Genomic DNA, 27,943 nt, shown 5'->3' with positions numbered 1-27,943 from the left:
GGATTAACAGGGATCCAGCTGCCTCAGAATAAGACTTTATTGGCAAGTTTCCATAAAGTCTGGTAGAAGAAACTATGCAGAGAGAGAAAAAGAATAAAAGTACAATTATTCTGCAGATAATGTTCCCAGATTTTCCTTCTAAGAGACAGAATACCTCTTCTTGCTACAACCAGCATTTGAAAGACCAGGAGAAGTTTAGTTGCATCTTGGTGAGAGCTTTGCATACTGAGAAAGACAATATCCAGTATGTGTGTTCTGGGAACAATGATATCTAGTGAAATAAAGATGACAATCCAGTTTTCAGGTCCATATCAGTATATATGTGTCCTGGGAGATGATGTAAATAAATTTGCTTCCACTCAAGAAATGCCAGCTTTGGCATCTTTTTCTATTTGGAGAGGATTTCCAGGAGCTTTTGCTTCCACATGTGCCTGGACTAATTGCACAAGTAGAATGCTATAACCAGCTTTATGCATGTCCCAGTACTTACACAGCTCTCCTCATCATAAGATTTGATAACCTGAGTAATAGTCCTCAACATTAAAGAACATTGCTTGTCTTAGCTGGTTGTCTGCTGGGATCAATAACGCCTGTAAGTATGAACAAGTTCAGTTATCAACGTAAATTGCATAATTATTCGGAAAGTGAATAATACTATCACTTTAAAAGTCTCAGTGTAATTGATGTCAACACTAAATTATAAAACCATGGCTTTGCTTTACCAGAAGCTACTGATCTAGTCTTGTTAAACTATCACTGCCCAAAAGCACTGCTGGCAGCTGTTTGCCACTGCTTATCTCTTGCTAAAGTTTATTTTGCATGTTCACACAATACAGTTCTTAGAGGCTGCATAATTAAAGTCCATTTAGGGAAGTGCTGAAGTGAGTTGACAGTTTTCTCTTGCATGCTGTGGCACAGAAGTCTGCTCAGTGGCCCCTGACCCCAAGAAGTGAAACCAGCCATCTAAGGAACACATGCAGGGGAGCAGGTCCCAGAGGCTGAGCTCTGAGCAATTAGTATGTCTCCTGAGTTAAGCCAGAAGATTCAGTGTGCCAACAGCATCCTTCTGCTGGTCAGAAACAACTCCTTTGTGTTTTGCAGTAGAGAGAGAAAGCAATCAATAGCAGTTTCTATTCCTGTGCCCCTGTCATACACAGTAATGGCTCTGCTGTTACTTACAGTGGCAGCTCATCACAGTGAGCAATGCGGCAGAGCCACAGTGTGGTGGAAATGGAACTGAACTCTAACAGCATTAGGAACGTGGTGATGCAATGGCTTTGGATGGTAGCAAGACCAGGAGGTTATTGAATAAGGTTCTATTTGGGCTGGGGATAGAATGAACAAAGAAGTGATGCAACAGCTCTCAGACTGAAAGCAATTGGCAAAATCATCAGGTATAAAGAAATTGTGAGGGTGTTTTGTCAGGTTATGAGCGTTAAGTGAGGGGAACAGCAAGTTAATCCCTGCAAGAAGACATGGAAGAATGGAAGTGCACTGGCCAAAGCTATCTAAAGGAGAAATTAGGAGAACATGGAGAAAAGGGATTTCTCAATGGTGGAGGAAAATACATCTTGCGAATGCTATTTATGAAAGCTTTTTCACATTTTCAAGTTATGCTCTATGTCAAAACATTTTTCTTTCAGTTAATGGTCTTTTGTTTTAGGTGAGGCACTAAACTGCTATCTGTTTTCACCTGGGAGGGTCTTGCCCAGGGCTGCAAATCAGGGAGTGCTTTGGGAATCACAGCATCCTGCTTCATATGTCTCTCATTCTGTAAGGCAAAGGATGCCTATGGGTGTCAGGGGATGAGATCAAGGAGGCATGAGATGCACACTGGGGAAATACAGCCTCCAGTGATAAGGAGATTTGCAAAGGATATCTCACTCTACTAGTGCTACTACCAGTACTTTATCAACAGCAGGTTGGTGGACATAACTTACTATCTTCAGTTAGTCTCCAGATATACACTAGTACCAAATTTTGTCCATGCAGGTGGATTACTAAATGGAAGGAATTTGGGAAGCTTCTGCTATATCGCTGTATAGGCAGACAAATTTCCTATCACTCTGCAGATGTTAATTTTCTGCTCCCAGATTAGGAAAAAATATATTAGAAGAGTTTTATTCCTTCCTAGGTTTCTATTAGCTTTTTGGTTGTTCTGCCTGGAGATATTCCTCATCTTAGGCTTAACTTGGGTGCACTACTGCTCTATGATAGTCTTCATGTATCCTTCCCACCTTCACTTCTGGAGCATCTTCTTCTTTTTCCAGCTTGTCATTTTTCACAAAGGTAGCCTGTCACATGGTTATTTGAGCAGAAATCTATTTTTGTGGTCCCTTCAATAGCAAATGAATCTATAGTTTATCTTTTAAAAATATGTAATGCATTATTAGATCTGAAAGGGATGGATTCTTTATTATCTTTCATGAAAATACGCAGGTGGGGAGAGGAAGATCTGCCCCAAGGGGGCAGACACAATGCAGACTTACTTCCTATTACTCTGATTATCTACACCAAAAAAAATCCTAGAAAGCCAAGTTTTAATAGTGCTGCTGCTCAGCAAATCACCTTTTTGCAAGGGAGCAACAAAGGCTGAATTTCATCCCACATGCTCATAATGTTTACCAAATAGTGTTAACTGGGAGGAAATTTTTCAGCATTCCTGTTTTATAGAAGTCCCTCCATTCCATTCTTGCATCTACTGCTCTGCATTTAGGCAAACCTTTTTTACTGAGCAGTTTGTGATATCTTCCAAGTCACTGGCCTCAGATGATCTTAACAGTGTGGATAACAAGTTCATCCTACCTAGATCTCTTTAGCTTTCCTTGATCTGATTTAAATTTAATCTACCATAGCTGTCCAAAGCTAAGGTCATCTAACACCAAACTCCTCCCAAGTAACCTGATACGTGGTCATAGGGCAACTGCATGGTTATTTAATTCAGGTAAAACAAAGGGGTTTACCACTCTCTGCCAGGTAATTTTGCTAAGCTTATTGATTCCAAGGAGCCATGGTCCCCCTGTTGATCCCCTCATCTTACACTCATTCATCTGATTTTGCTTTCTTACCAAGAAAAAAGGCACTGCATTTATTTGTCAGTTTAATATCAGTATGGTGGACCAACAGTGACTGGAGATGCTTCTGTACTGACTAGAGTGGCCAGGAGATTCACATACCATATGTGACTGGATAGACTGTGTGACTGGACAGTGTCAGTGTCATCCCAGACACTGGTCCTACATGATCCTGTATTTCTTTCAATGAATAGTCATATTCCTTTGAAGAAAACTTCTACCTCTTCATCTTACTTTTCCTCTCATGCAGCATTAGACAGTCAGCTAGTTGGTTAAAAAACAAAAAGCAAAAAAGCCCATAATATCTATTCTAAAATACTGTAAGATGTACTCAGGTTTTCAGGAGGGGTGATGGAACTGAAATGCCCCTGATGTGGCAGGGAAGTCACAAATCAGGCAGGGAAAGGAGTGTGCTTTCACAGTAGGAAGGACAGCAGATCCTTGCTGGACACCTTCAGCCTGGCAATAGAATGGAATGTGTCTGTGAGGAGCCCACAGAGAAGGAGTTGACTGGGCTGAGAAGTAGGAGGGGGAAAGATGGAGTGGGTAATTAGAAAGAAAAAGGAGAGAAAAAGGATTTAGATGGGTCAGATAAACAGTGAGATGTCAGGGACTGAATAAAGCATCTGAAATGCAGCCTTCATTAATATTTTGGCTGCCTTATCTCAGACTAATTTATTTTATGGACATGGAGAGCTGTTCCTGCTGATGTATTGAGATTATTATCTGGCAACTTTATTGTTTTCTGAAACAGGATTTCTCAATGTTTCTTGAGGCCCTGTGCTGGTTTTCTACACTTCCCTATGTCTGAAGACATGAATCACCAAGTCACTACTATTTCTGTAGTGACTACTATCTATCAGGAAATTTCCAGGTTATTTTCTTCTAGCCTTAAGCAGATATAGAAGCTATTGCTATCCGATGGACTCATGGTCCAATCACATGTTGTGCCAAATGCCACAATAAAAGGTTAGAAATTGTGGACAAGAGACTGGAGAGTAATGAAGAAGGCAAACATCTGGGTGCTCTACAAACTATTACAGTAATTTCATAAATACAAGCCGCAGCAATTTGATAAAAATTTTGGTGGAAACCCAGAAGTGCGGCCAATATTCCGGGGCGGCTAATATATGAACAATATTCTAAAAGCTGCCAACACGGAAGTGAGAGCCCGCAGCAGCCCCAAGCCAAGCTGGAGCCCGGCCGGCCCCGGCAGAGGTGGGAAAGCCTGGCAGAGGCGGGGCCAGCAGTGTGGGGGGCGGGCGGCTGAGCCTGAGCCAGCAGGGCGGGGCAGGGGGGCGGCAGAGCCCGGGCCAGCAGGGCGGGGGAGCCCGGCAGAAGCAGGGCTGGCAGTGCACTGAAGCCCAGCAGAATCGGGGCCAGCAGCGTGGGGGAGCCCGGCGGTGCGGGGGCCTGCAGTGCCGGCCAGGGCGAGCAAACGCGGCAGCGGCGGTGCAGACGGGAGCGGGGGGCCAGGGAGCCTGGTGGCAGTGGTGGCGGCAGCACCGCCCGGCCGGCCCAGCCGAGCGGTGCCCCCAGCCGAGCCCACCTGGCCCCGTCGGCAACCATGAGCGGGCCGAGCCTGCCTGGCCCCGCCCCAAGCCAGTAAACCCCGCTATGCCGCGATCCTGTTACTAATTGGCAAATTTATGAAAGCTGTGCAGGGATTCTCGCTACGAACGAAAGTGTGGCTAATATTCGGGGTGCGGCTTATCTATTGACAAAGACAGTAACATTGTCGACGTACCATAAGTGCAGCTTATACTCCGTACGGCTTGTATTCGTGAAACTACTGTACTTACTACTCCAGAGCAAATAATAAAGACAAAATAGCTGATTAAATGTATTTGGATTTTATTCTACTTATTTTAATCCGTATGCTATTCACAAAAATTTATTATTTGCTCAAGAAGAAAAAATAACCAAAACCCACAATCTGGTATTATTCTCCAGACAGCATAAAGGTTATAAAGGTCGAGGTACTTTCAGTTAGAGTGTGGCAACCTTCCCCTCCAGCATGGCTATCCCCACAAGAGAGAGACTCCAAGGAAAACCACTCCTGTTCTGGTATACTCTTTATTGCCAGCATCACAGCAAAGCCTTATGCAGCTGAAGGTAAAGTTTATGTAAGGAAAACTACTGTAGAAACATGATAAACATGAGAGATGTTTAATCTTACTATATTACTGATGGTAAGAAATAAAACCTGTTGCTTTAAAAGCACATATATATCATATATGCTGATAGTACTGCACTTGGTTGAATGTCCACTTGCTATCCAACCCTTTGTCCTTGTTTGCTTCCAAGAACAGTCAGAAGGGATGGGACTGCCAGCATGGGTACATTAACAGACTTGCAATATGTAAGGAAAGATGTCACAGTCCAGAAAGAATGCTTAGCTCCATAAGGAAAGAGTGCGGGAGACTTCTTTTATTCAGGAATAGTCTTTGAAATCCAGTGGTATATCCAAGGGGACTGCATGTAGAATGTCTTCACTGCTAAAGAGATTTCCCTAATAATTGCCTTTGAGAAAGATTTGCTAAGGCAGAAGGCTTCTTTGTGCAACTGTCTGTAAAGAAACCAGTCTTGGCACAAATATAAATGCATATGACAAATGTAACTGAGCTTACAAGTGTAGCTCACTATAATAAAAATAATGACAGTGTAAAATGGTGATTTTTCGTGAAGTGGTTCTGTGTATTAGAAGCTGCAAGCACAGATGTATTCTCATTACTTTAATATGGCTTTACTATTAATGCACACTGTTTTGACCTTTAAGTGCATCAGGCTCAACAACACTTTCAGTTCTGTGCAGAAGGTTTGCTCAACTGAACAGTGTATGGTAGAAGGAAGCTGCTTTATTAAGAGAGAAGAACCACACCTCTTACTTTGTAAAGCTTAGTCTGTATGTTTTGCCAATCTAAATCTACTCAGTGCAAGCATATGTTTATGGGGCTTTAAGAAAAACATATTGATAATGTTAGACATGGTAATCCATCACTATAACAGCTACTTTGGCAATTTCACTTCAGCAATACTTTTTAATTATGATGGAAATATGAAGTAAATCTGCCAGTGGTAAGGCTGGTGCCTAAGCGACTGCTGTGAGCAGTCGTGGCAAGTGCATCTCTGTCTAACAAAGAGCCTCAAGGCCTTGATTCAGAGCTGACCAGATGCACAGTCTCATCAGCTGTGAGGGCTTTCACAGCAGAGCTTACTTTTGGCAGAACAAGGTTCAAAGTATGTCCTGACCAAGAGCTGACACATTTTGACATATCCTCCAGCAATATGCAAAATAAAGCATAACATATCTTATTTACTCTGCATGTCACAAGGCCTTATGCTGACAAGGGTGACAGTCTTCCCCCGGCATCTGAGCAGCCCAACCTCACACTCGGTCATGGTCTGACGGGCAGCAGAGCCGCTCACTTCAGCACACACCTGGGCACCTCCCTCCTCACACAGCCCGTCTTCATCACAAACACAGGTGTTGGATGGCACTGAGCAAAAGCACAGAGGAAAAACATTCAGGATAGCACCCAAGTCACCAAAAAAACCCAAACCCCAGATTACATGTTTCTAGGAAATCTATAAGACTGAAAGCAAGAAAGACATGGACTTGTTGGAACAGGATCACAGGACCACAGAAATAACCAGAGGGCTGGAGCACCTCTCCTACACAGACTGGCTGAGAGAGTGGGCATTGTTCAGCCTGGAGAAGAGAGGACTTTAGGGAGACCTTATAGCACCTTCCAGTATCTCAAGGGGGCTTATAAACAGATAGGGACAGACATTTTAATAGGGACTGCAATGCTAGGGCAAGGGATAATGGTTTTAATCTAAAGATCATATTTAGCCTAGATGGGAAGAAGAAATTTTTTAGGATGAAGGTAGTGAAACACAGGATCAAGTTGGCCAGAGAGATGGTTAATGCCCCATCCCTGGAAACATTCAAGACCAGGTTGGACAGGGCTTTGAGCAACCTAGTTGAAGTCATAGTCTAGTTGAAGACATCCTGGGTGATTGAAGGGGATTAGACTAGAGGATCTTTACAGGTCCCTTCCAACCCAAAGCTTTCTGTAATTCTGTCATTCTTTCCTTAACCTAATTCCCTAATTCTTTCAGTAACATTAGCTGATATTCAGGCTTAGTGAAAAAACTAGAAGTGGAAACAAATTGTGCACTGCTGGGTTTCTTCTGCTTGGAGAGGTTAATCATGCTTGTGGGAAAAACTTGCTCAAGGTGTCTCAGATGCTGTACTCAAAGCCTTCTCTGATGTTACTTCTTGAACTGGGCCATGTATCTACTATTCTAGAGCTCAGACAACTTGTAAGATGAGAGATCTGTCTTTTGACACTAACAAACTCATCATGCAAACCCTTACAACTTGTATCTATATTTTCATGAAGATCAAAGGATCTACTCCCATAAATAAAAGTATGTCGCTCTATCAGTGACATTTAGGTAAGAAGTTTCCACCTGATATTTATTTTTCATAACTGTGTCCTTTTTTTGGTGTTGTATGCATTTCTTTTTTTTGCCCGTGTTTGTCTTTGCTGAAGCTCCAGCCAGTTTTGACTTTGTTATTGTTATTATTTTTGTCTGTTAGACCCTGCTAGACAAAACAGATGAACTCCTATCTAGTAACCCTTTTTATTTTCAAATTAGGACAATAAAAATGCCTCTAGCTTGGGCACCTCTAAAACCCTAATTTATTGCTTCATCTTCCCATTCCTGGTAATCCTTCATTAAATGTAGTGTAGCATAGGACACTCAGGGAAAATAAATCAGGGAATTTGAAAACTTCCACTGCAGACAGATTACAAAAACCAGGAACTATTTCCTCTGAGGGAAGAGACCTCACCTTTAATCATTATATGAGAAACTGGGGATAGACAGTGAAGAACAAACAACAATAACTGGCTTTCCCAGCTAGCATACACTAAGACTTTTAATTCCAAGCCAAGGATCCTGCTGGGGAGACTGCTTGGCAAATTTCAGGAGAGGATTAGTTATTCCTGTGGGCAGTAAGGATTCCTCCAGTTGCTCTTTTAAGGAATCTGAAGAGGTAGATACAGCAAAAAAGAGCAGGGCAGGGGTTTCACCTTAAAGGAGAAAGTGGACCAAAAGGATGATTCACTTAATAGGGACTAGGAATAGGCTTTTCCTATAGATAGCACATTTTGTTACAATATTCTGCAGGGCTCTCTTTTCCATGGTTAAAGATTCCAGCTATGTTTGGATATCAAACACTCGGCTAATGGTTTGAGCTAACTTAGCAGTGCCTGGTGTTTCTGGGAGGGACAGCAGATGCCATACCAGGACAGACCAGCTGCCCAACTGCTAATCAGTGAGTGGGGATAAAGATTTCCTTTTGATCATATGAACAGTTTTGCTTACAGTTGTGAAGACTCTCTTACCATTGCATTTTTCCCACGATCGGCATGATCCACATGGAATTTCAGCTGCCTGGGGTACTTTGCAGTTTTCTGCATTAGTTAGAGAGTATTTTCTGCCCATGCACTCCAAGGCATGAATCTTGCAAACAGTTAAAGGTGTGTTTCTCTTCGTCCTTTGATCTGTAGCACAGATGTCCAGGGAAGGACTGAAAACAAAAGCAGGAGTTGCACTATTTAAATGCACTTTATCTTGGTAACTCTTAAAAAGAGCTGAGGGAGTGGAAAACATTCAGAATCTAGTTACAACTTTTCTGTTCATTGAAGTTCATCCTAAGAGTGCAGCAAAGAACTCAAGACAAAGACATATGGACAGTCCAGACTTCTTCCTTTTCCACAGGATGCTGTACCTCAGCAGAGTCAAGATCTCTCCCATGTGAAGGACAGGGATATTACCATCTTTTTGCCATTGACCTCAATAGCCGAGAAAGAGACTTTAGTTTAAAATATTTCAGATCTCAATTATCCTCTAATTCATGACACATACATGAACGTAAGTACACATACAGAAAATATTTCTTATACATAGATGACATATGCAAACATGCACATATAATATTTTATAAGTATTTAATCACTTTCATAACATAAGGTGTTCAAATATACTTTAAGATTTTTTTTCTGCTCTCTTTTAAAATGCTTGGGTTTTACTAAATAATACCATCAGAAAACCGACCATCAGAAGCCAAAGGTGTTTCTGGAAATACACATATATATCCACAGAAATTTTAAGAAAAAATTACCCAGAAAAACTGCTTATTTCTTGAAATGTGGATAGAACTTTAACACCCACATAAATGAGCTTTAAAACTGGCAATAGCAATTCGTGGACAACCTTAAACACTGTTTGCTTTGGGGACAGTTCCAGGAAGTTGCCACCATTTGTGTTTCATGCTCCGAGTGTAGGAGGGGAGTAAAAAAACCCTTCCATTACTTCGATTCCAGGAAGTTATCATTATTTGTGTTTCATGTTCCAAGTGTAGGAGGGGAGGAAAAAAAAACCCTTTCCATTACTTCTGAGTTTTAATCTCAAACTCCTAGCTTCTCCGCTTGTTCTCAATGCAATCAGCAGTTTTTGTGTGGAAGGAACAAAAGAACGACTATCTGGAGCAAAGCATGCCTGTGCTGTCCTGGATGCACTTTACAGCAATGGGTAACAGGGTACCAGAGAGCAGAGATAGGCTCCCAGGGGATGGAGAGCTTTGAAATTCAGCCCCAAAGCCTAATTGTCAGCACAGCTCCTCATTTTAACCTCACAAACACTTCCACTGAAACTTCTGGTGCCTAATAATCCAATTCTGAACATCAACCTCAGATAAACAGGTGGTTGGTGGGGAGAAGAGGCTGATGAGGCACAGGCAAATGATCCTAATGAGGAACAGACAAATGGCCCTAATGAGCTTCATGAGGCTGACTGAAGGACAGGGGAATGCCTATAGAAGGAAGAGGAAAATCTAGTAAGTGCTAGAACTCAAACCTTGCTGACTTAATGGCCAGGCATTAAGGTAACTTTTCTTTGTTTTTCTTTTTTCCTTTTATTTTCTTTTTTTTTCACCCTGTGAATTAGGAAGTAAGTTTTGATCTATAAGTAAGACACTAAGGAAAAGAGCCTTCTCCAGGCACTGGGAATGGTTCTCAAAAAGATGACTTTGAAGCCTTTTGAAAGAGCTGGCTTTACAGAAATTTTAAAATACCTGTAGCATAGTGCATCTTTAAGGTATTTAAAATATGGCATGGACTTCATTAGTTGAGCCTGAAAATTTTGGTGCATCCAGCTGTGACCAAATAGTTTTACTAACTGTATATCTTCCACTTAGGTTAGCATCTGCAACCACTACAGGTCCCTTAACTGCTGTGCTGGGTCAAAATGGCAGCTACTAAATCCCAAGTGAAGTTTGTTGCATTAATTTTCCTTAATCCTCTTTTGTTGACATAAAGAATGAGGTTAACCCTCTTACTCCGAGGCACAAGAGAACAGACCAAGGGATATATAGCAGCAGACACCTGATAAAGGAAGCAGGCACATTTGTATGCATTGTACTGTTTGGTCATCTGGCTGCACAGTCTCTAAGATAGTGCAGCCCTGATTTTCATGTGAAAGTTATCTTTACAGACAGAAGTATAAGCAAAATTCCCTGTTTATATATCATCCTATAGAACAAAATGTGTTCCAGGGAAAGCAATTCCATTTAATCTGTAACTAAATTTTTTATTATATTTGAAATTGTTCAGATGTCTTCCTTACTTGCCTAAGTGATAAATCTCACTATCTGAGTATTAAGGTCAAAATCTTGCAGAAAAGGCAGCTTAATTTACCTAAAAATATTAACATCAGACCTCTGCACTAATCTGTCACTTTACACCATTTTAGCAATACCCAAAAGAGGAAAGTGAACTGATTTAACTAGCTGCCAAAATTTGAACCCAGGAATTCAGGGACCATGTTGCCAAACCCTTGCTAGAGTTCAATCCTCAGACTGTCTTAAGGGTGATTTATACATTTGCTACAACTGGATCACCAGAAGAAAGGCAGTGGAAATCAACATATTAAGATGCATAAGAAAAAGGATGGAGAATCCTCATTCATAAGAGAAATTAATGATTTTCACTCATTACTGAAAAAGGGTATTTCCCAGGGCTAGGAACATCACAACACTGCAATAAAAAGTACTAGTGGCAAGGAATAATCCTTGTGTAAAGTGAATGTGAGAAATTTAATAATTTTTACCTGAAAAAATAAGGTTAAGGATACGAACAATATTTTACTAAAACACTTATTGTGAGAAATTAAATAATATCTTTTAAGTCCATAAATACCTTCTCTCCCTTTCACCTGCAATAAGAGGTAGGAAACTTTAGATGAAGTTAATAATTCATCATGCTGGGAATTATTTTAACTTCCTGAAATTACACTTGAGATGAAAAGTTTTAATATAACACAGTCCAATAACTCTCATGAGAGACATAGATGCTTTGCAAACAAATTAGAAGAAAAACAAAGAGGGGATAGTACTTAAAAATTATCAAGTCTCATGTTTCACTGTAGGGATAGGTCTTAGTTACTGGAGGCTGAGGTTCCAGCTGTATTAACACACCATGCTCTGGCCCCTTCCATGTGTTGGGGACAATTTACACAGAGTAGCTGTGTCCCTCTTTGCCCCAGAAGATGGGAACTTCAGACTGGAATGGTCACCCCTGAGCTGTGTCTGGGAATTATACAGGAACTGGCCCTTGTCAAAGGTCTACCAGGATCTGCTATAGTAATTTATCAGCTCTGGTGCTTAGGGATCATTCCCTTGCTCTCTTACTGATGAGGACAGATGTAGCCAAAGGCACCCTATCACGAGGGACAAATTACCAGCCTGTTTTAGGGCTCTTGTGCTGTTATGGGCAGTCTCCATAACTAGTCTCTTGGAAAGTGAAAGGATGGAGGATAGGTCTGAAACCAAGGTGTTCCTGAATTACTATATGAACTCTTCTTGCTCCAAGCTCTCTTCAGAGAAAAGGCTACTGCTAAAAGTCACTGCCAAAACAAAGCAAGTTAATTCTACTCTCTGAGGAAAGATCGGACCAAGATCTGCTTACATGCTTTACTCCTACAGCCCTATAACAGGCTGGAAGATTAGTCTGCTTTGACAGCTGATGATTTATCCTTCTATCATCAGATGCATTATTTCAAGACAGTGAAATGATGGCATGAAATAACAGGAATGACTGTTATCTATATTCTTGCCATTTTAAACATAATTATAAAAGATAGAAACTGGCAAATAGTAGATTGATTACAAACAAATCTTCAATGCATAACTAAATGTAATTCATTTAACCTCCAAGATTACTTGACTCTGCCCAAGGCCTTCCCTAGCTCTGACTTGTATTCTGTGAACTGACCTCAAGACATACATAGACCAGAAAAGGAGTTGCTGAACCTTTTATCTAAGTATTGAGAGAAAAATTGAGGACTAGATTACTTAAAGCATTTAGGTGTTTAAGGATAGGAATAGCATTAGATTGCAGAGTTATTACAAATATGGCACTTACCTTTGCACACAAGTTAATGGCCTGACACGCTAGGGAACTACCCAGTGGATCACCATCTGAACTAAGCATGCCAATTTTAATTTTGAGATGTTCAGAGTGCTAATCTTGTCTTAAAATTGGAGTCATCAGGCAGAGAACTCTCGGTCTATGTGCCTGATGGGAAGTACACATGCTCCACTGAAAATTCTACTTTGAAATCACTTGAGACACACCTTCACAGTTTTGTCCTCCTACTACACAAGGGTAAGACATATTTGGTATGCTATCCTGAAGTTTCCAAACTGCTCAGTTCAGTCACATAAATCTGGCCAGATTTCTTATCTAAAGCTCATACCGACTTCATAGGAGAGATTTGATAGGAGACATCATCCAGTCTATGCAAACCAGCCCAGATGTTGGAGTGCTGAACTCTTTGGCACATCTGTTCATCAGTGCCCTTTGGTCTCAGGTGTCTTGTTACTCCTTTGTTTTGGGTCTCTCTTTTGTGTATCTCAAAGAACTGAGAGACTTACTCATTTCCTTACATTATTTCTTCTGCGTTGCTTATCGCAGAATACAGGTTCAGATCAAACAGGAAACAGCAAACTCTAATCCTCAAGTTATGAAGTCAGGAAAAGTGACATGACTGTGAAAACTGCTATGTAAATGTGTGATGAAATTAGATTACCGTGCTTTTTATAACCCCCTAGTCTCTCAGCAGAGAAAAGAAATCTACTTTATTTCACTAGCTTATTGCTTTGATGGTTTGTGTCCCAAGGGCCTCTGTTTTAACATTTCCTCAATCCTCTAAATCTTGAAAATATAATTTTTTTTCATCTACTTCACAGATCAAGCAAAACTATGCCTTCATCTTCTGTCATCCAACCAAATTCCAGCACTGCTAAAACCCACTGACAGTTCTGACAAGGCAGGTAAGTGATGAAGAGGACATTGATTGAGGTGTAAAGCAAACCAAGCACAATGTCTTTTCCTCGTGTAAGTAAAGTCTTCTCCTCTGTCATAGACTGAAAACTTAAGAAATGTAATTGGTCTTGAATAAAGTGATAATCTAATTGCCAAATTGAGCCTGAACTTACCCACACTCATAGGGCATTTTGCACACGCATTGTGACTGATATACTTTCTCCCATGGCTGACATTTAGGCTCTGTCACTTCTGTTTTCACACTGGGCACTGAAGTAGAAGAAACACAGATGTAAGGGTCAGAAAAATAAGGGCTGTTAGAGGTCTACTCTGAAATCATCAGCTGAGTTTAAAAGGCACTGAATTATATAGTCATGACATAAAGTCACATCCTACATGGTCATTAAAAGTATCTACTACAGGGAAGTAATCAACAGTATTAAAAAGATATGATACACTTTGCAAAGTTACTGTTCAGTAATTTACCCATGGGTCACCAGCCAGATGGAAAGAGACAGGTACTACATTAAAGCTTAAACATTCATCTCATTTCTGCAGCAGTTATTTGTTTCTGCTAAATTTAGCACTGCTGAATCACAGCTGGGAACAGTTTTGTCATTAGGTTTCAGGATTATTGAATTCACTGCTGTCATTAGAAAAGCTAAGGATCCAAACCCCTATGTGAACCCAAATATCTTTATACCCTGATCGTAATGAAAACTACAAGCTCCATCATCAGTCCTCAGTTTGTACCAACTTTTAAAATTTAAAAAAAAGTAATTATTGCGGAATTTTCACGATCGCAAATGTACCTTTCCTTAAGTAGAAAGCTGTACTCCAAATTTTGCTAAACATTTCTTTGTAGGTTTCTATAGCATGTTAACAGCAAGACTTTGCTAAATCCATATGGACACAATTTCTAAGAAGCTTTTACCCTGATTTTTTTTGAGATTGTGTGTCTGCTAACATGAAAATTTAGTACTCCAGATTACTGCCTTTCCTTAAAAAATACCTCCCTTACAGATTAAGACTTGTTAATCAAAATAGATAAATTACCAGAGAAGAAGAATAAAAGAAAAAGTAAGAGTTGCAGTACATTATGATAGAGACAGCAAGCATAACCCTGTCTTTCTGGAGAGGGGAAATTTTCACCAAAAAATCACTGCATTTTCTTTATCCCCTGGGTAGTTGGTTGCATAGTGACTAAACACTCCCATCCAAACATGTGTATGCCACTGTGTCTGTGAATACTTATCTTCATAATTTTGACCGTTCTTATCTCATACTTCTTGAGTTTTTAGCTGTTCTTAATCCAATTGTTGTCCTTTATTTTTTTACCTTTTATATAAATGTAATGCTCCAAATACAGCCAAACACAAGCTGTTTCTTTCTTTCTGATGGAAGCATTTGAAACTTTCCAATTTTTGCTGGAATTTGAGAACATGATGTTAGCAAAAAAACCAAAAACCAAATGAAAATCAGTCACTGAGGCTAAGCCTAAGTAACTGGTAACTGCAGTTCAGCACTGCTACTCTGGAAGTTTAACAGCAGCATGTCATTTATGTACAGCTATGGTATTCCTCCAGAAATACTACATTTCCTCTTGATGTGTTTATGGCAGCAGATGACTTATATCAGGAATCTCACAGGACTGTTGCCTTTTGATGTCTAAATCTGACTGCCACCTTCCTCCTTCTGCAGTTGTGGCAGTGTCAGCAGCATTAGCTGACAAGGAGAGGACAAAAAAATGTAGATGTGCTAGTCTCCTGCAGCAGTGGCTATTGTCCCCAGTCAAGGGTCTCCCCAGGTGAATACCTGGGACCTCAGGTGAAGATGTGGCAGGCTTGAAACACAAGCTGCTTGGATGCTTCTGTGTCACTGATCAGCATCATAGCAGTGCTCAAGATAAATTCTTGTCTGTCTTCCATGGCTGGAAAAGATGACTTACAGCTGCTTGAAGCTATAGCCTATTTCCCTTTCTGCCACTGCCTGACCATATCAAACTAGAGCTTAAACAGCATGAACTTAAAGCAGCATTTTCCCATTGCTTCCAGTTCCCGGATATTAACATCATATAAGCTGTCTGACTGGCAGATCAGCAAAAGCAGTCACCCAGCCCTGTCTTCCTGTGTCACAAGAGACTCTGGTGCACTGAACAGCTTCCAGATAAAAAAACTCTAAGGTGTAGTTATACAGTGGTAGTGTTATACAATGTACAAAAAGTGAAACATATTTGGGTGGCAGAATAGATAGCATAAATCCCAGGCAATCTCTTAAAATAGTTAGTGACAACACTTGATAGCAATAGGGGAGTAGGAAGCAAAAAGCCTTAACGAAACTTCAGTGAAATGCCTTCAGGCATGCTGCTTGAACAGACCTCATGTTTTCTGTGTTTTTTGTTGGTGATATAAGTACGGTTTCTCTATCACTGTCTCAGTAATAGCTCCATATATATATCTAAACTACATAAAGCTTAGCTAGAAAGAAACTCCTGCATTGTACTTGAGGACTGCAGTGGCTTACCTGGTCTCTTGCACTGGATAGTCTTCACATCAGGAGACCACTTGAGGCTGGGCTCACATAAAATGGAGTGTGCCCCTTCCAAGTGCATGCCATGCAGACAAGACAGAGTTATTCTCTCACCAATCTCGTACACAGGTTTCCATGGTTCTCCTTGCAAACCTCCCTCCAGGTCAGGCAGGATACAAGCGGTTTCTGTTGATTGAAGCATGTCAAACAGCCACAGTAAATCAGTGGATTGCATAAAGCAGTCATGATGTATTTAATTTTCTCCAAAATTTCTTAAAAAATTGAATGCTGAGGTTAGCTGACTTTCAGGTATCAGTCAGGATATGAACTCATCACACCAGACAAACATGCAAAACTAAGGACACAGAGGCAATATCTTCTACTGCCTGCAAGTGTAGCCCTAGCTGTGTGAGAGCTTCCCTGTCCTTAGTACCCATGTTTCTGTTGATGGCTCCTACTAGGCAACAGCTACCTAGTAGAGGGATATCACACATATGGGACCCTGGGGTATAGTCAGGGGTGGCCTTTAAATAGTGTGGGCTAGCATTTGTGGGCAGTCAGTCCTGCTTGAAAAGAGAAAAGGAAGATGTTGAACTGCAGTGATGAAAATCATCATGGTTCTTGCATATAGCCTTAGGAATAAAGTAATCAGCAATGCTTGTTTCCACAAGAGGTAATTTCTGGGCTGGAATTTAGTTTCCTTCAGTCCCAGCCTTCCTTAAAACTAGACTTCATGTGTGTGTATCAAATTCAACATTACAATATCTCGATTCACAGTATAAGTCAATTTAGACCTGATTATGTCTAGGGAACTGGGAAATACAGGTGTGTCGTTTTCCCCCATTGTATCTGGAAAGCAAATGTTCTGAGATGTTCCATTGGAATTCAGAAATGGAGCTGTAGCTCAAAACAAGAATCAGTTAGACATACCCTGGCAATATCTCTCTCCAACTTGCCACTGTAAATTACTGCGACACTTAGCAACAGGATCACCAACAAGAGAATATCCATGTTTGCATGCATAAACAATGTTTTTCCCAACAGGGTATGAGTTTTCAGCATTCTGAAAGAAAATGAATACGTGAAATTTTGGATAGAAAATATAAGGACTACCAGCAGCACTGGACTGTCTTTGATTCCAGAATGTAGTAGCTGAGGAGAGTGAGAAGTATTATTGCTACTCCATAATGCAGTGATGAGAGTCTGGAATACCAGGGGCAAGCCTGGCTATGAAGTCACTAAATTTGATCGAAAGAGGTATGGAACAGTGCTCTCCTGGTGGTATATAAACAAACTGCAAATATGGCTGTTATCAAACATTAGCAGGACAGGATAAGATCTTGAGCAGCCAGAGAGTACAGTAATTTCACGACCATAAGGTGCACCAGACTATAAGGTGCACCCCCTGGGAGTTGGCAAAATTCGCAACTTTGTAGATCATATAAGGCGCACCAGACTATAAGGCGCACTTTTTTTTGCTGTGAAGATCCGTGCCACACGCAACAAAGTAACTAATTAGTAACGGAATCCCACGATCGTGGAGTTTACTGGCATGTGCACAAATTGGAAACATTTCAACAGATTGGTGTAGCCTTTAAACGCAGACCCAAGCGCCCTCCCCATGCATGGGGCCTGGCACTCCCACCCACCCTTGGCTGGCAAGGCGGGGCTCGCGGCTGCCATGGTTCAGGGCGGCCACGGCTCACACCTCAGTGTTGCTGCAGTTCAGGGTGGCTCAAGACCGTCCACGGCTCGGGGCAGCGCAGCGCTGCCCGCTCCCTCTCTCCCTGTGCAGCTGCCGCTGGCCAGGGGCTGGTAGGTCCCTCTCAGCCCACGCAGCTGCCAGGGGCTGGGAGTGGGGTCTGGGCAGCCCCTCTCAGCCCGCGCGGCCGCTGGGGGCTGGGAGCGGGGACAGGGAGTGGGGGCTGGGCAGTGCCTCTCAGCCTGCATGGCCGCCGCTGGCCAGGGGCTGGCCACTCCTACCCCACCTCACGGCTGGGCTCATGGTTCACACTTTTTTTTTGCAGCGAGGAGCTGTGCTGCGTGCAACAAAGTAAAGAATTACTGGAAGTTTGCAAATATTTTTCACAGACTAGTGTAGCCTTTAAACACAGCTCCAGGTGCCCTCCCCGTGCCGTGGGCCCTGGCACTCCCGCCCACCCCGGCACTGGCTGGCGCGGCTCGCAGCTCCTGGCTACCACCACGCGGCTATGAGTCCTGGCTTCCCCTGCCCGGCGGCCACAGCTGCCACGGGCCCAGGCACTCCCACCCGGTGCTGGCTGGCGCAGCTCCTCCTCTGCACCGCCCATGCTGTGTCGGCGGCGGTGGCTGCTCTCTCCCTCCTTCTCCGTGTTGCCCACGCCGTGTTGGTGGTGGTGGCTGCTCCCTGCCTCCTCTTCCGCACCGCCTGTGCTGTGCTGGCAGTGGCAGCTGCTCCCTGCCTCCTCCCCTGCGCCGCCCGCACCGGGCCGGCGGCAGCAGCTCCCTCCTTCTCCCTTCTTCCCTGCACAGTGGCTGAGGCCAGATCCCTCCCTCCCTCCCTGCGCGGCTCCTGCGAGCCGCGCCCGCCTGCTCCCCTTGCGACTCAGCGCTCCCGTGGACCGCCCCCCAACTGCGGCTCCTACTTCCAGGTTGGCAAATGTTGCAACTTTGTAGATTATATAAGGTGCACCGGACTATAAGGTGCACTTCTGGGTTCGGGCTGAAATTTTAGTCAAAAGGGTGCGCCTTATAGTCGTGAAATTACTGTATATGGCTTTGCCAATTTTTAGGATGGCATGTTATCAGTTTCTAAAGGTTAACATGGTGAACACTTGAAGACATAGGTTTTTTCTCATTTTATATATGACTGTCTATTTCACTGTCTTCTAAGGAGAGATCTTATGAAAAATTGAGACTACTCCATGAATTGCATGGTTTTACCTTTAGTTTGTGAACTAAAAATATCAATGTGGAAGAGAACTATTGATTAAGAAAAAAAATTTACTGGCAAAAAACAGAGGGCAAGATTTTGGATCTTTCTGCAGGTTGCAGTTGTGCAGAGGTAACTAATGAATTTTGAACTAATCCTTTTATCTATTTATTGAGCAAAGAGACTTATAACAGCCTCATAACATGAAGAAGGCATAATCCATTTCTCCAAGGGAGGAATTAGTCCCCCTTGTCAAATAGGCCTAAGGTATTGTGAACCAAGTACCTTGCCAGGTCTTCATTTCACCAGAGAAAGCAGAATAATGAGTTACAGAGTGAAGATTCCTAAAATATGTTTATAATTTTGTTATGGATTTCCTGGATGACTGAGTATTTTTTATCTATATTATTGTGATTTTATATGTAATCCACATGGCTCAGTAAATTTTTAATACATATATGGAATAAAGAACAAGTAGATAACTTTTCTCTGTAGGTACTATGGTCCAGAAAAGCAAAGATCTTGTTTTGGTTTTGAGCGTGAGGCTTTTTTGGTTTTATCTGACTTTTAGTTTGAAGTTTTGGATACCATTGTGTAAACTTCAGACAGCGAAAAATGTTGCAAGAGTGGCTACTCACTTGGTTGGATACTAAGCTTGCCAAGAGAAATACAAATTTGCAAGTGAACATGTACATTAACTGTAGAAAAGACGTTTCAGGTAGGGATAGAACAGATAACAGCAATAGAAATAACTTACTTGAACAAATCCATTTTCTAAGAGAGGAGGAGGTGAACAAAATTCTGTAGGATTTATGGATAAATCAAAACAGTGTGGTTCAATCAAGCTATGAAGAAAACAAAAGCACAGTTTAGTTTGAATTTAGTCTTTTTTTCTTTCAAAATGCTGCACTCCTCAGTGAAGCCCATTTTCAAAACACTTATGTGTACATTTACATCATGATTATATTGAAATCGGGCACTTGCAGGCTATCCAAGCGAGTGGTAAATAGAATGCTGTCAAGTTTACTGGCTTTTACCCCACTTCCTAGCCTTGTTTTCTGTGACATTCACAGCTTCTGAATTTCATTTTCTTTCAACTTAAATATTAAAGCTCAGTAAGTGATCTCCTTGAATTCAATAGTTTGTGCGCCCCTTTGAAACAATTTTTCAAATCTTTTACCAGCTGTCTCCAAGTGGTTTTTATTACTTACCGAAGATGCTGCAACTCTTCATCTTCGCATGCTCTGCTTTCATGCTGCTCTCCCACGCAGGCCTTCCCACCACCTTGTGGAGAGGGGTTGTTACAGGTTCGACTCCTGGATTTCTTTCCCCCTGAACAAGGACTCCAGGAAGACCAGCAGCTCCACTGTCCATCAACAACACCTGTGCAACAATTGGGAATATTTGGTTTAATGTGAAAAGTGCTCTCTTTAAACCACTCTCTCTTTAAAGCATTCCCTCTGAGAGGTTTAAAGGCACAGCCTTCAATGCTAGTGATGGCCCCAACTGTGCCCTTACAGAAAATTACAGATTCCAATAAGCTAATCTTCCATCCTTCCCAAACTTTGACATAGGTATAATTCCAGAGAGGCTATACATTATCAGTGAGTGTCTAAGGGAACATTAAATAGCTATCAGCTGTTACTAATTATAAAATTAAAAAGTAAAAATTTTTGAAGTCACTGACAAGTAATTTAGGGAATGCACTTACTTACAGATGGTTGCATTGAGCAAGTTAGTATTGTCCACTGTATTTAACACTAATAATAAAACCAGCTTTTTGCTAAGGACTGTTTAGACATGGTAAACAAAGACTCGGGCTGGGCATGCCCCTCCCCATGCTGTTTGCAGTGATATCCCACCCCAGCAGCCACTGCATGGGTGTGCAGACAGACTCAGGAAGCAGGAAAGCAAATTTTGCCACTTCTAAGCTCTCACAGGTTCAAGGAGTGCTGACCTGGCTGATCTCGCACAAGAGTTCCCAGCTCACAAGCTGCACCAAAGGTGTAAGGCTTGCAGTAACACACACACTGTGTTCCTTCCACGGCTGCCTCACCACCATTCTGGCAAGGCTGACATTTGCAGGGATCATTTTCAGCCATATACTCTTCAATGGCTTGTTTCAGGTAATGCTTTTTGACTGAGGAGCAGGGCACTTCCTTTACCAGCTCATATAATGGTGTTAGCTACACAGTAGGAAAATATGCATATTAAATAGTTATGACTGGGACATAAGAGTTTATAAGCACATTTCATCACGCAAAATAATTTGTGACATATGCTTCTGCACATGGGAGTTAGCACATTAGATGCTCTAATTTGCTAATTAGCTAAAATCTTACATTAGTACTTAATATTAGCCTTTTTATGAAAAGGCAGTTCTGCTTAAAAGCACCCTTTAAAGCTACTGGTGTATCAGGTATCAGTCATGTTTAAATGTATTTGAGCTATGAGAATACAGGTGAGACAAAAGTACGACACAGACCATCAATGTACAGCAACTTGAATTCTCACCTAGATGTTCTAGCATAAAAACAAAGGACATTTAAAGACCCCACTATGGCATTTCATTGAACAGTGATCAAAGGTAAGAAAAATTGAGAATATTTTGCCTTTAAGTTGATTAATTTATTATATTATATTTTTACATTTAGCTGAAAGCTTCCTAACAGAAATATTTGGAGTTTATACCATTCTTGAGTATGTGGGCCAGTCCCAAAAGGGACATAGACAAGGTAGCAGTGAATAGGGCCATGCCCAGCTCTGAAGTGTCTGACTCGGAGAATCTCCAGTTACGCTAAATTTCTGGATGCAAAATGAAGGTGGAGAGATAGAAGGGATATGCAGAAGTTTGCAAGTGAAGTGGAACCCACACAGACATGCCCATATGCATTTTGGGAAAGGGGCTATCTCAAATCTGATCTTTCTCCAATGCTAACATGACCCTCTATTCCTAACCAGAACTCCGCTAAAGTCACTGAAGGCTGGTATTGACCTGTCTATGGACTTAGATTTGTGATGCACCTGATCATATTAGATTCACACCTTTTTCTTCCTGAGCACTTTCTGTTTTTATAAAGTGATCTGAAAACAAAATGAGTGTAGATCATGACATGATTAATCACCAGCTGTAGCTTAATAATTTCTCCCCTTGAGGTGATTCCATCTGCTCACCTCTGCTTCAGAAAAATAGCCTTACCTTTTTTTTAATTACTCTGGGATAGTCTGTCACTGATGCAGCCCACATGGTGTACATCCGACTGTTCCCAGCAGGATTATCCAGGTCTAGATAACTAAGGCCAGCAACAGCACCTGGGCTTCCTCCTTCTATGTATGGCTCTCCCTTAATTTTATTGCCACTGCTTCCTGCAGATTCAGGATAGGAAATACATAAAATGTAGGCGTTGCTGTGTTTACAAATGGAAATAGAAACAATACACACAAAAACTCTGCTAGCAAGTAATGAAAGGACTCACTGGTACAGTTCAACCATCTGTGCCCGGACAAGAGCTCCCACACTGATCATATATAGAAGGTATCTGTTTTTCCAGGTGTCTTGGCAGCCCTAACTTTAGAGTGTCCAGAAGAGTGCTATTTACTGGGAAAGCATTAGCAATAACTGACAAGTACCAGACACTTGATGTCTGGGTTTAGCATGTTAGGAGAGAATTGATCAAAATTATCAACACCTGCTCCTCATTTTGACAGCTATTTAGGATGAGATGAGAGATGGATACATGACAACTGTGTGAGTCACCATTGAATATTTACCTGAAGAAGTCAGTAGCAGTTCATCCAATTTGGTGCATTCCGTCTTCTTCTTTCTCACAATGAGTGCATTCCAACCTGATGATGTACACTTGTACAAGTCTGTTATGCTGACACCTGCAGATAATCCATCCATTAACAATATTGTACACAGAAAGTGTGTCAGATTAATTTCTGAGTTTCCCACTGGCTAGAGTGCTCATGAAGTACTTAAACTAGAAGGTAACTAGCTAACATTTGTGTGTTGTGAGATCCACACATTGCTAAAGCTTATTGATGAATGCTCAGAGGCATGAGGTGTATCTGGGAACAGCTTACAATATCATTTAATTTCTTGGCAGTCAGTAATCCTACAGCACTGTTCCAACTGGTCACCATTACAGGCGCCACTCTGGTGTTTGCTCTGTAATTTTTCCTGCTTTACACAATTTTACCCAACCTTGACCTCCACGTAACCTTCAAACTTTAACACTGTTTGAGATTTATATTCAAGTTTAGCCTGAGGAGGTTCTAAACTGACTATAACTTTTTTTACATACCCAGAGCACTGCAGGACACAAACATGGATCTAGAACTGAATGCTGTGGTTTGAGCATGTTTTTTAGTCTTCTTTCTTTTGACCATGATGAGAATGTGGTAATTTGTAGAAGTCTGTTACTTGATTTTAGACATTAGCTGGAAAAACATATAAATTTTTATTCTTGATTACTGACTTTGCTTTCTGCAACAAACACCCTAGTACTTTACCTTCTGTTTTCATTTTGTCAGTATCAATATAAAAAATAACTTTGTAATGTCCTCCTAGAGACCCAGAGTGTAAGAAGTGTGTCCCAAAACGTTCAATAAGTCTTCGGTAGACGCTGTATTCGTAGACGACTGGAAGGCTGAACAGTTCCTTCCAGAAAGGCTCCGCAAGAGTGAGAAAGTCTGGGCGATTGTTAATAAACTGAGCAACTTCCACACTGTTCTCAACAACCATCAGATGCTTACTCTGGGGAAGGAAAAGCAATCAATCATGCTCCATGTGACTGTCAGAGTGGCTCCTAATAGCCAGACGGCACACACATTCTATTGGCAACTAACCAACAGCTTTACAGAGATGTCAGATATGTCTAAGCAACACAGTAAATGCAAAAAGAACACCCCAAAATCATGAAATACGGTTGGACCCTTTATTTATAATTGTTGCAAAATCTTTCTTTTCCTCCTGTGCACTTGAAAACTAGCATAGGGACAAGTGAGACTCACTCTTCAAAGATAATGGTGGTTTCCAGAATCAGAAGCCTGGCAGAAGAAGGTTAACAAGCTTTGTCTGAAAGCAAATCACAGGCAGTTACAGTTGTTCTTTGCACCTTGTGTTTTCCAGCTGAGGCTTTTGTTGTAAGGGTCTCTAGCCATTTTGAGGATGCTGCTTAATTATAAAATCATATCTGCCTATACCATACTTCACTTCAGACTCTCAAAGTTGCTTTTGAACTTGGATACGCTGAATCTCAAAATAAGTCAGTTAGTGTCTGCTGGAGGCCATAAAATGCATACATTTACTTGATTTTGTTTTCTGTAAGATAGAAGTTGTACTTCATAACTGAAAATTACTCTCAAATTATTTATCTAATGCTCCTTTTAAAACAAGTTAAAGGCATAAGCACTCTGACCTCCTGGCTGTCAAAGACACCAGATTTTTCTCTTAATGAAGTTCTGCTAATGGAAAATGCATTATAAAATAAGTTAATTTTAAACACAGAAGTATTTCAATCTTTTTGCTCCCCTATATGACCACGAGTTAGCAGAAAAAAAAGGTAATAAACCACTTGAAAATGATTAATCAATTATGAGAAAAAGGCAATGACTTCTCCCTTAAATAGGGAGGAAAACAGATAGCAAATAAATAAATTACAGTAAATTCACGAATACAAGCCGCACTGAGTATAAGCCGCATCTCTAGGTGTTGGTAAACATTTCAGTTTTTGTCCATAGATAAGCCGCACCCGAATATAAGCCGCTCTGTCGTTCACAGCGAGGACCCGCGTGCAACAAAGTTGCCAATTAGTAACAGAACTGCGGGAGGGCAGGGTTTACTGGCTGAGCTAAGGCTGTGCGGCTCGGCCCGCTCAGGGCTGCCGACGGGGCCAGGTGGCCCAGCCCGGTGCTGCCGCTCGGGGCCGGCCGCTGCCGCTGCCACTGGGCTCGGGGCCGCCCGCCGCTGCCACTGGGCTCGGGGCCGCCCGCCGCCGCTGCCACTGGGCTTGGTCACCCCAGGTCGGCGCGGTGGCTGGCAGGGACGGAGCTTCCCCCGCTCCTACGGCAGCGGCGGCGGGCAGGGACGGAGCTTTCCCGTGCCCGTGGCGCCGGCGGTGGGCGGGGACAGAGCACTCCGCCTCCTCCCCGAGCCGCGGCAATGGCTGCGCGGGGCTCCCGTCGGCTCCCCGAGCCGCGGCAATGGTGGCGCGGGCTTCCCCCCCCCCCCTCCCCGGGCTGCGGCAATGGCGGCGCAGGGCGCCCCCGTCTCTCCCCTGGGCTGCAGCAGAGGAGGAAAGAGAGCTCTCCCGCCTCTCTCCCCACCCCCCGTGCTGCCTGCAGGGAGCCAGGACAACAGAGTAACACTGTAACAATCGCGGAATGCCGGCTTTTACTGGCAGGTGCTTGGCTCAGCGCCCTGGCTGGCACGTCTGGGGTTGTAAATGTCAGAAAATTATTCACATATTAGCCGCCCCCGAGTATTAGCCGCACTTCCAGGTTTCCACCAAAATTTTTGTCAAATTGCTGCGGCTTGTATTCGTGAAATTACTGTACTACTAAATAGGTAAGACAGAGGAAATAGAACTAGCAGCCAGCTCCTTTGGCTTGATAAGCAAACCAGTGATCACTTTTTAAAGGTTTTATGGGATATTTACTGTCATGCACTTTGTGCCAAAAATGTCTTTATAAAACAAGCATTCTCATCTCACCACAAAAACACATGAATAAAATAAAGAAAATATTTGTGCAAAATACTAAGCTAATACTAGTGACAAGTTATACATACCTTTTGCAAATTTTTATTCTCGGTGTGTTTATATCTGTTTGAATTTTCATACCGCTCTACAAGTTTCATATAAGACCAGGTACTATTGAAAAACTCATAACTGAAATCATTCTGAACTTTAACCTAGAAAGTGAAAGATAGATGTCTGTATGAAGAGCTTCATGTAGGATATAAAAAGGATAACTTACAGAGTAGAACAAGGCCTTTGTGATGCAAATTAAGCTGATGTGTTTTTCAGGCTGAATTCATTTTAGATTTCATAAAAAGTACTGCACACTATTGGAAAAGTATGGAAATGCATTTACACAATACAGTAAAGTACATTGTGGATTTTTTGGCATGCTTTTGATAAATGTGAGACAAACTAAATCACTGAGAGTGACCTCAAACAAAACATCTCTGGAAGATCTACACAAAGCATGCCAAAGCCCTGTCTTTCACCCCACAAAATATTTCTTAGTGTGATTCAGGTCACTGCCTACACTAAGGAGATTAGATTTATATTCAGTCTAACTGTGAGAGATTCAGAAATCATATCTAAGAAATTAACCTTTTTTTTTTCCTTTTATTTTAGCAAGATATACACCAATTGGTATTTCAAAATAATAAGTAACTGCAGAGAGGGTACAAGTGTCAGTGAGCTGTGTGTAGGGAAGCGTATCTGCCAAGGGCTACTGTAAGCTTTGCATCATTCTTCCAGTTTTAATCCTGACTGTGAATGCAAAGCAATGCTTAATGGAAATGTACCTGAAAATTATAAGCGAGAACACTTTCACTCAGCCTGTAGTATTCTCTCCTATCGCCGCTGAAGACCTTTCTGCATTGCCCTCCAAAGCTTTTTGTATGAATGACTCTTCCCTTAGTCTCACCAGTAATAATATCAAAGCTACAAGAAGAAAAAAATATGTTATTAAGACAGATATAAAAATTACAGAGCCATTATAACTGAGTACCGTATCTGCAAATCATGACAGGCTGATTTAACCAAGGAGTTATCACTTGATAGACTTTTATAAATGTAGAACTGCAGTATGCATAGCATGATACACCATTGAAAACTGAAATGTCAGTCTTCATTTGTCAACAAAAATTACATGTCTTTCCTACAGATTAAGACATATATATCTATCTCAACTGATATTTTGTTGTTTGAACAATTACTGCAACAAAGAAACAACAGAGTGTCCATTCCAGAATTGGAGGTCAGTGGTTATTATATCTGGAATGTATTGCATAACAAATGATAAATCAACACCAAAGAAATTTAAACCAATTATTTTGCTAGGTTGCAGTTCGGACGTATAAACAGAAATCCATCAAATCTAGAGTGCTCAGCAATGAACAAAAAGAATGAACATTGCTGGCTCATTTTTTCCATGCTGAATATCATGCATTACTAGTTGAAATTTGATTTCATATCTTCACAGTTGTCTTTCAATAGCTGGAACAAAACACTGAAAGCTTCATTCTCTGCTTGGGTCAAAGAACCTGTACATCCTGCACTACAACTGGAAGCAGTTGTAGTGAACACTTCTGCATATGGTATGCTTTACCACAAGCCCAGGGAGTCTATCTGTACACCCAGAGCTTGCAAATACATCAAAACACAAGTGCATTTGGTACCAGAACTACTGAGCCTGGCACAAAATATTACCCTGCTCCTGTAAGTTCTGAATTCAGAGGTGTTTTGTCAATATCACATACAGTTTTCCTCTCTTCACATCGATCTTCATCTGCACCATCCTCCTCACAGTCCTGATCACCATTGCACACTAGGGATCTGCTAATGCACTGACCTAAATGAGGATAAACATGCATGCGGAAAGAAGTCTTTGTTGGTTTAAAAATAGATCACCTAAAATCAAAGCACAAGTCCTATTAATCTATTACATTAATTAGCATATTCACTCCCTTGATGACCAGCCTGTGCCCACGAGGGCTTGTGAAAGATTAAATGTAGACATAAAGAAATAGTGCATAGCGCACTCAAGAGAGTCATAACCAGTCAAGGCTTATGATATATCAGTGAAACAACTGACTTTTAGATCTGCTTCCTAAGCTTTCACCCTTTGACCCAATCACTGGTGATTAACTGTGATTGTCTCCCTAGTAGCACGAAAACACATTTATCACAGTCCTCTGTGATAAATATCTACCTACGAGATAATGTGCTCCCTCTGTGAAGGTAATGGGAGCCACTTGGATATGTTTTATGGAGCATTAGTTTCCATGATCC

The 27,943-nt window shown here is 41.7% G+C and overlaps 1 protein-coding gene across 1 annotated transcript in view; it reads left to right on the top strand.

Annotated features, from left to right (window-relative positions):
- The window catches only part of LOC117010537 (complement component C6-like), a 98,859-nt gene that overhangs the window by 53,876 nt on the left and 17,040 nt on the right, over window positions 1-27,943 (top strand). The window contains exons 18-19 of the mRNA XM_033085051.1: window positions 13,399-13,482; window positions 20,098-20,221. Of these exons, the coding sequence (XP_032940942.1) occupies window positions 13,399-13,482; window positions 20,098-20,221 (208 nt within the window). The remainder of the gene's footprint in view (window positions 1-13,398; window positions 13,483-20,097; window positions 20,222-27,943) is intronic.

This window comes from Catharus ustulatus, chromosome Z (genome assembly GCF_009819885.2).
Source record: "Catharus ustulatus isolate bCatUst1 chromosome Z, bCatUst1.pri.v2, whole genome shotgun sequence".
Lineage (NCBI taxonomy): Eukaryota > Metazoa > Chordata > Aves > Passeriformes > Turdidae > Catharus > Catharus ustulatus.
The sequence above is the reverse complement of the archived record's forward strand: the minus strand, read 5'-3'. Positions and strand labels throughout refer to the sequence as shown.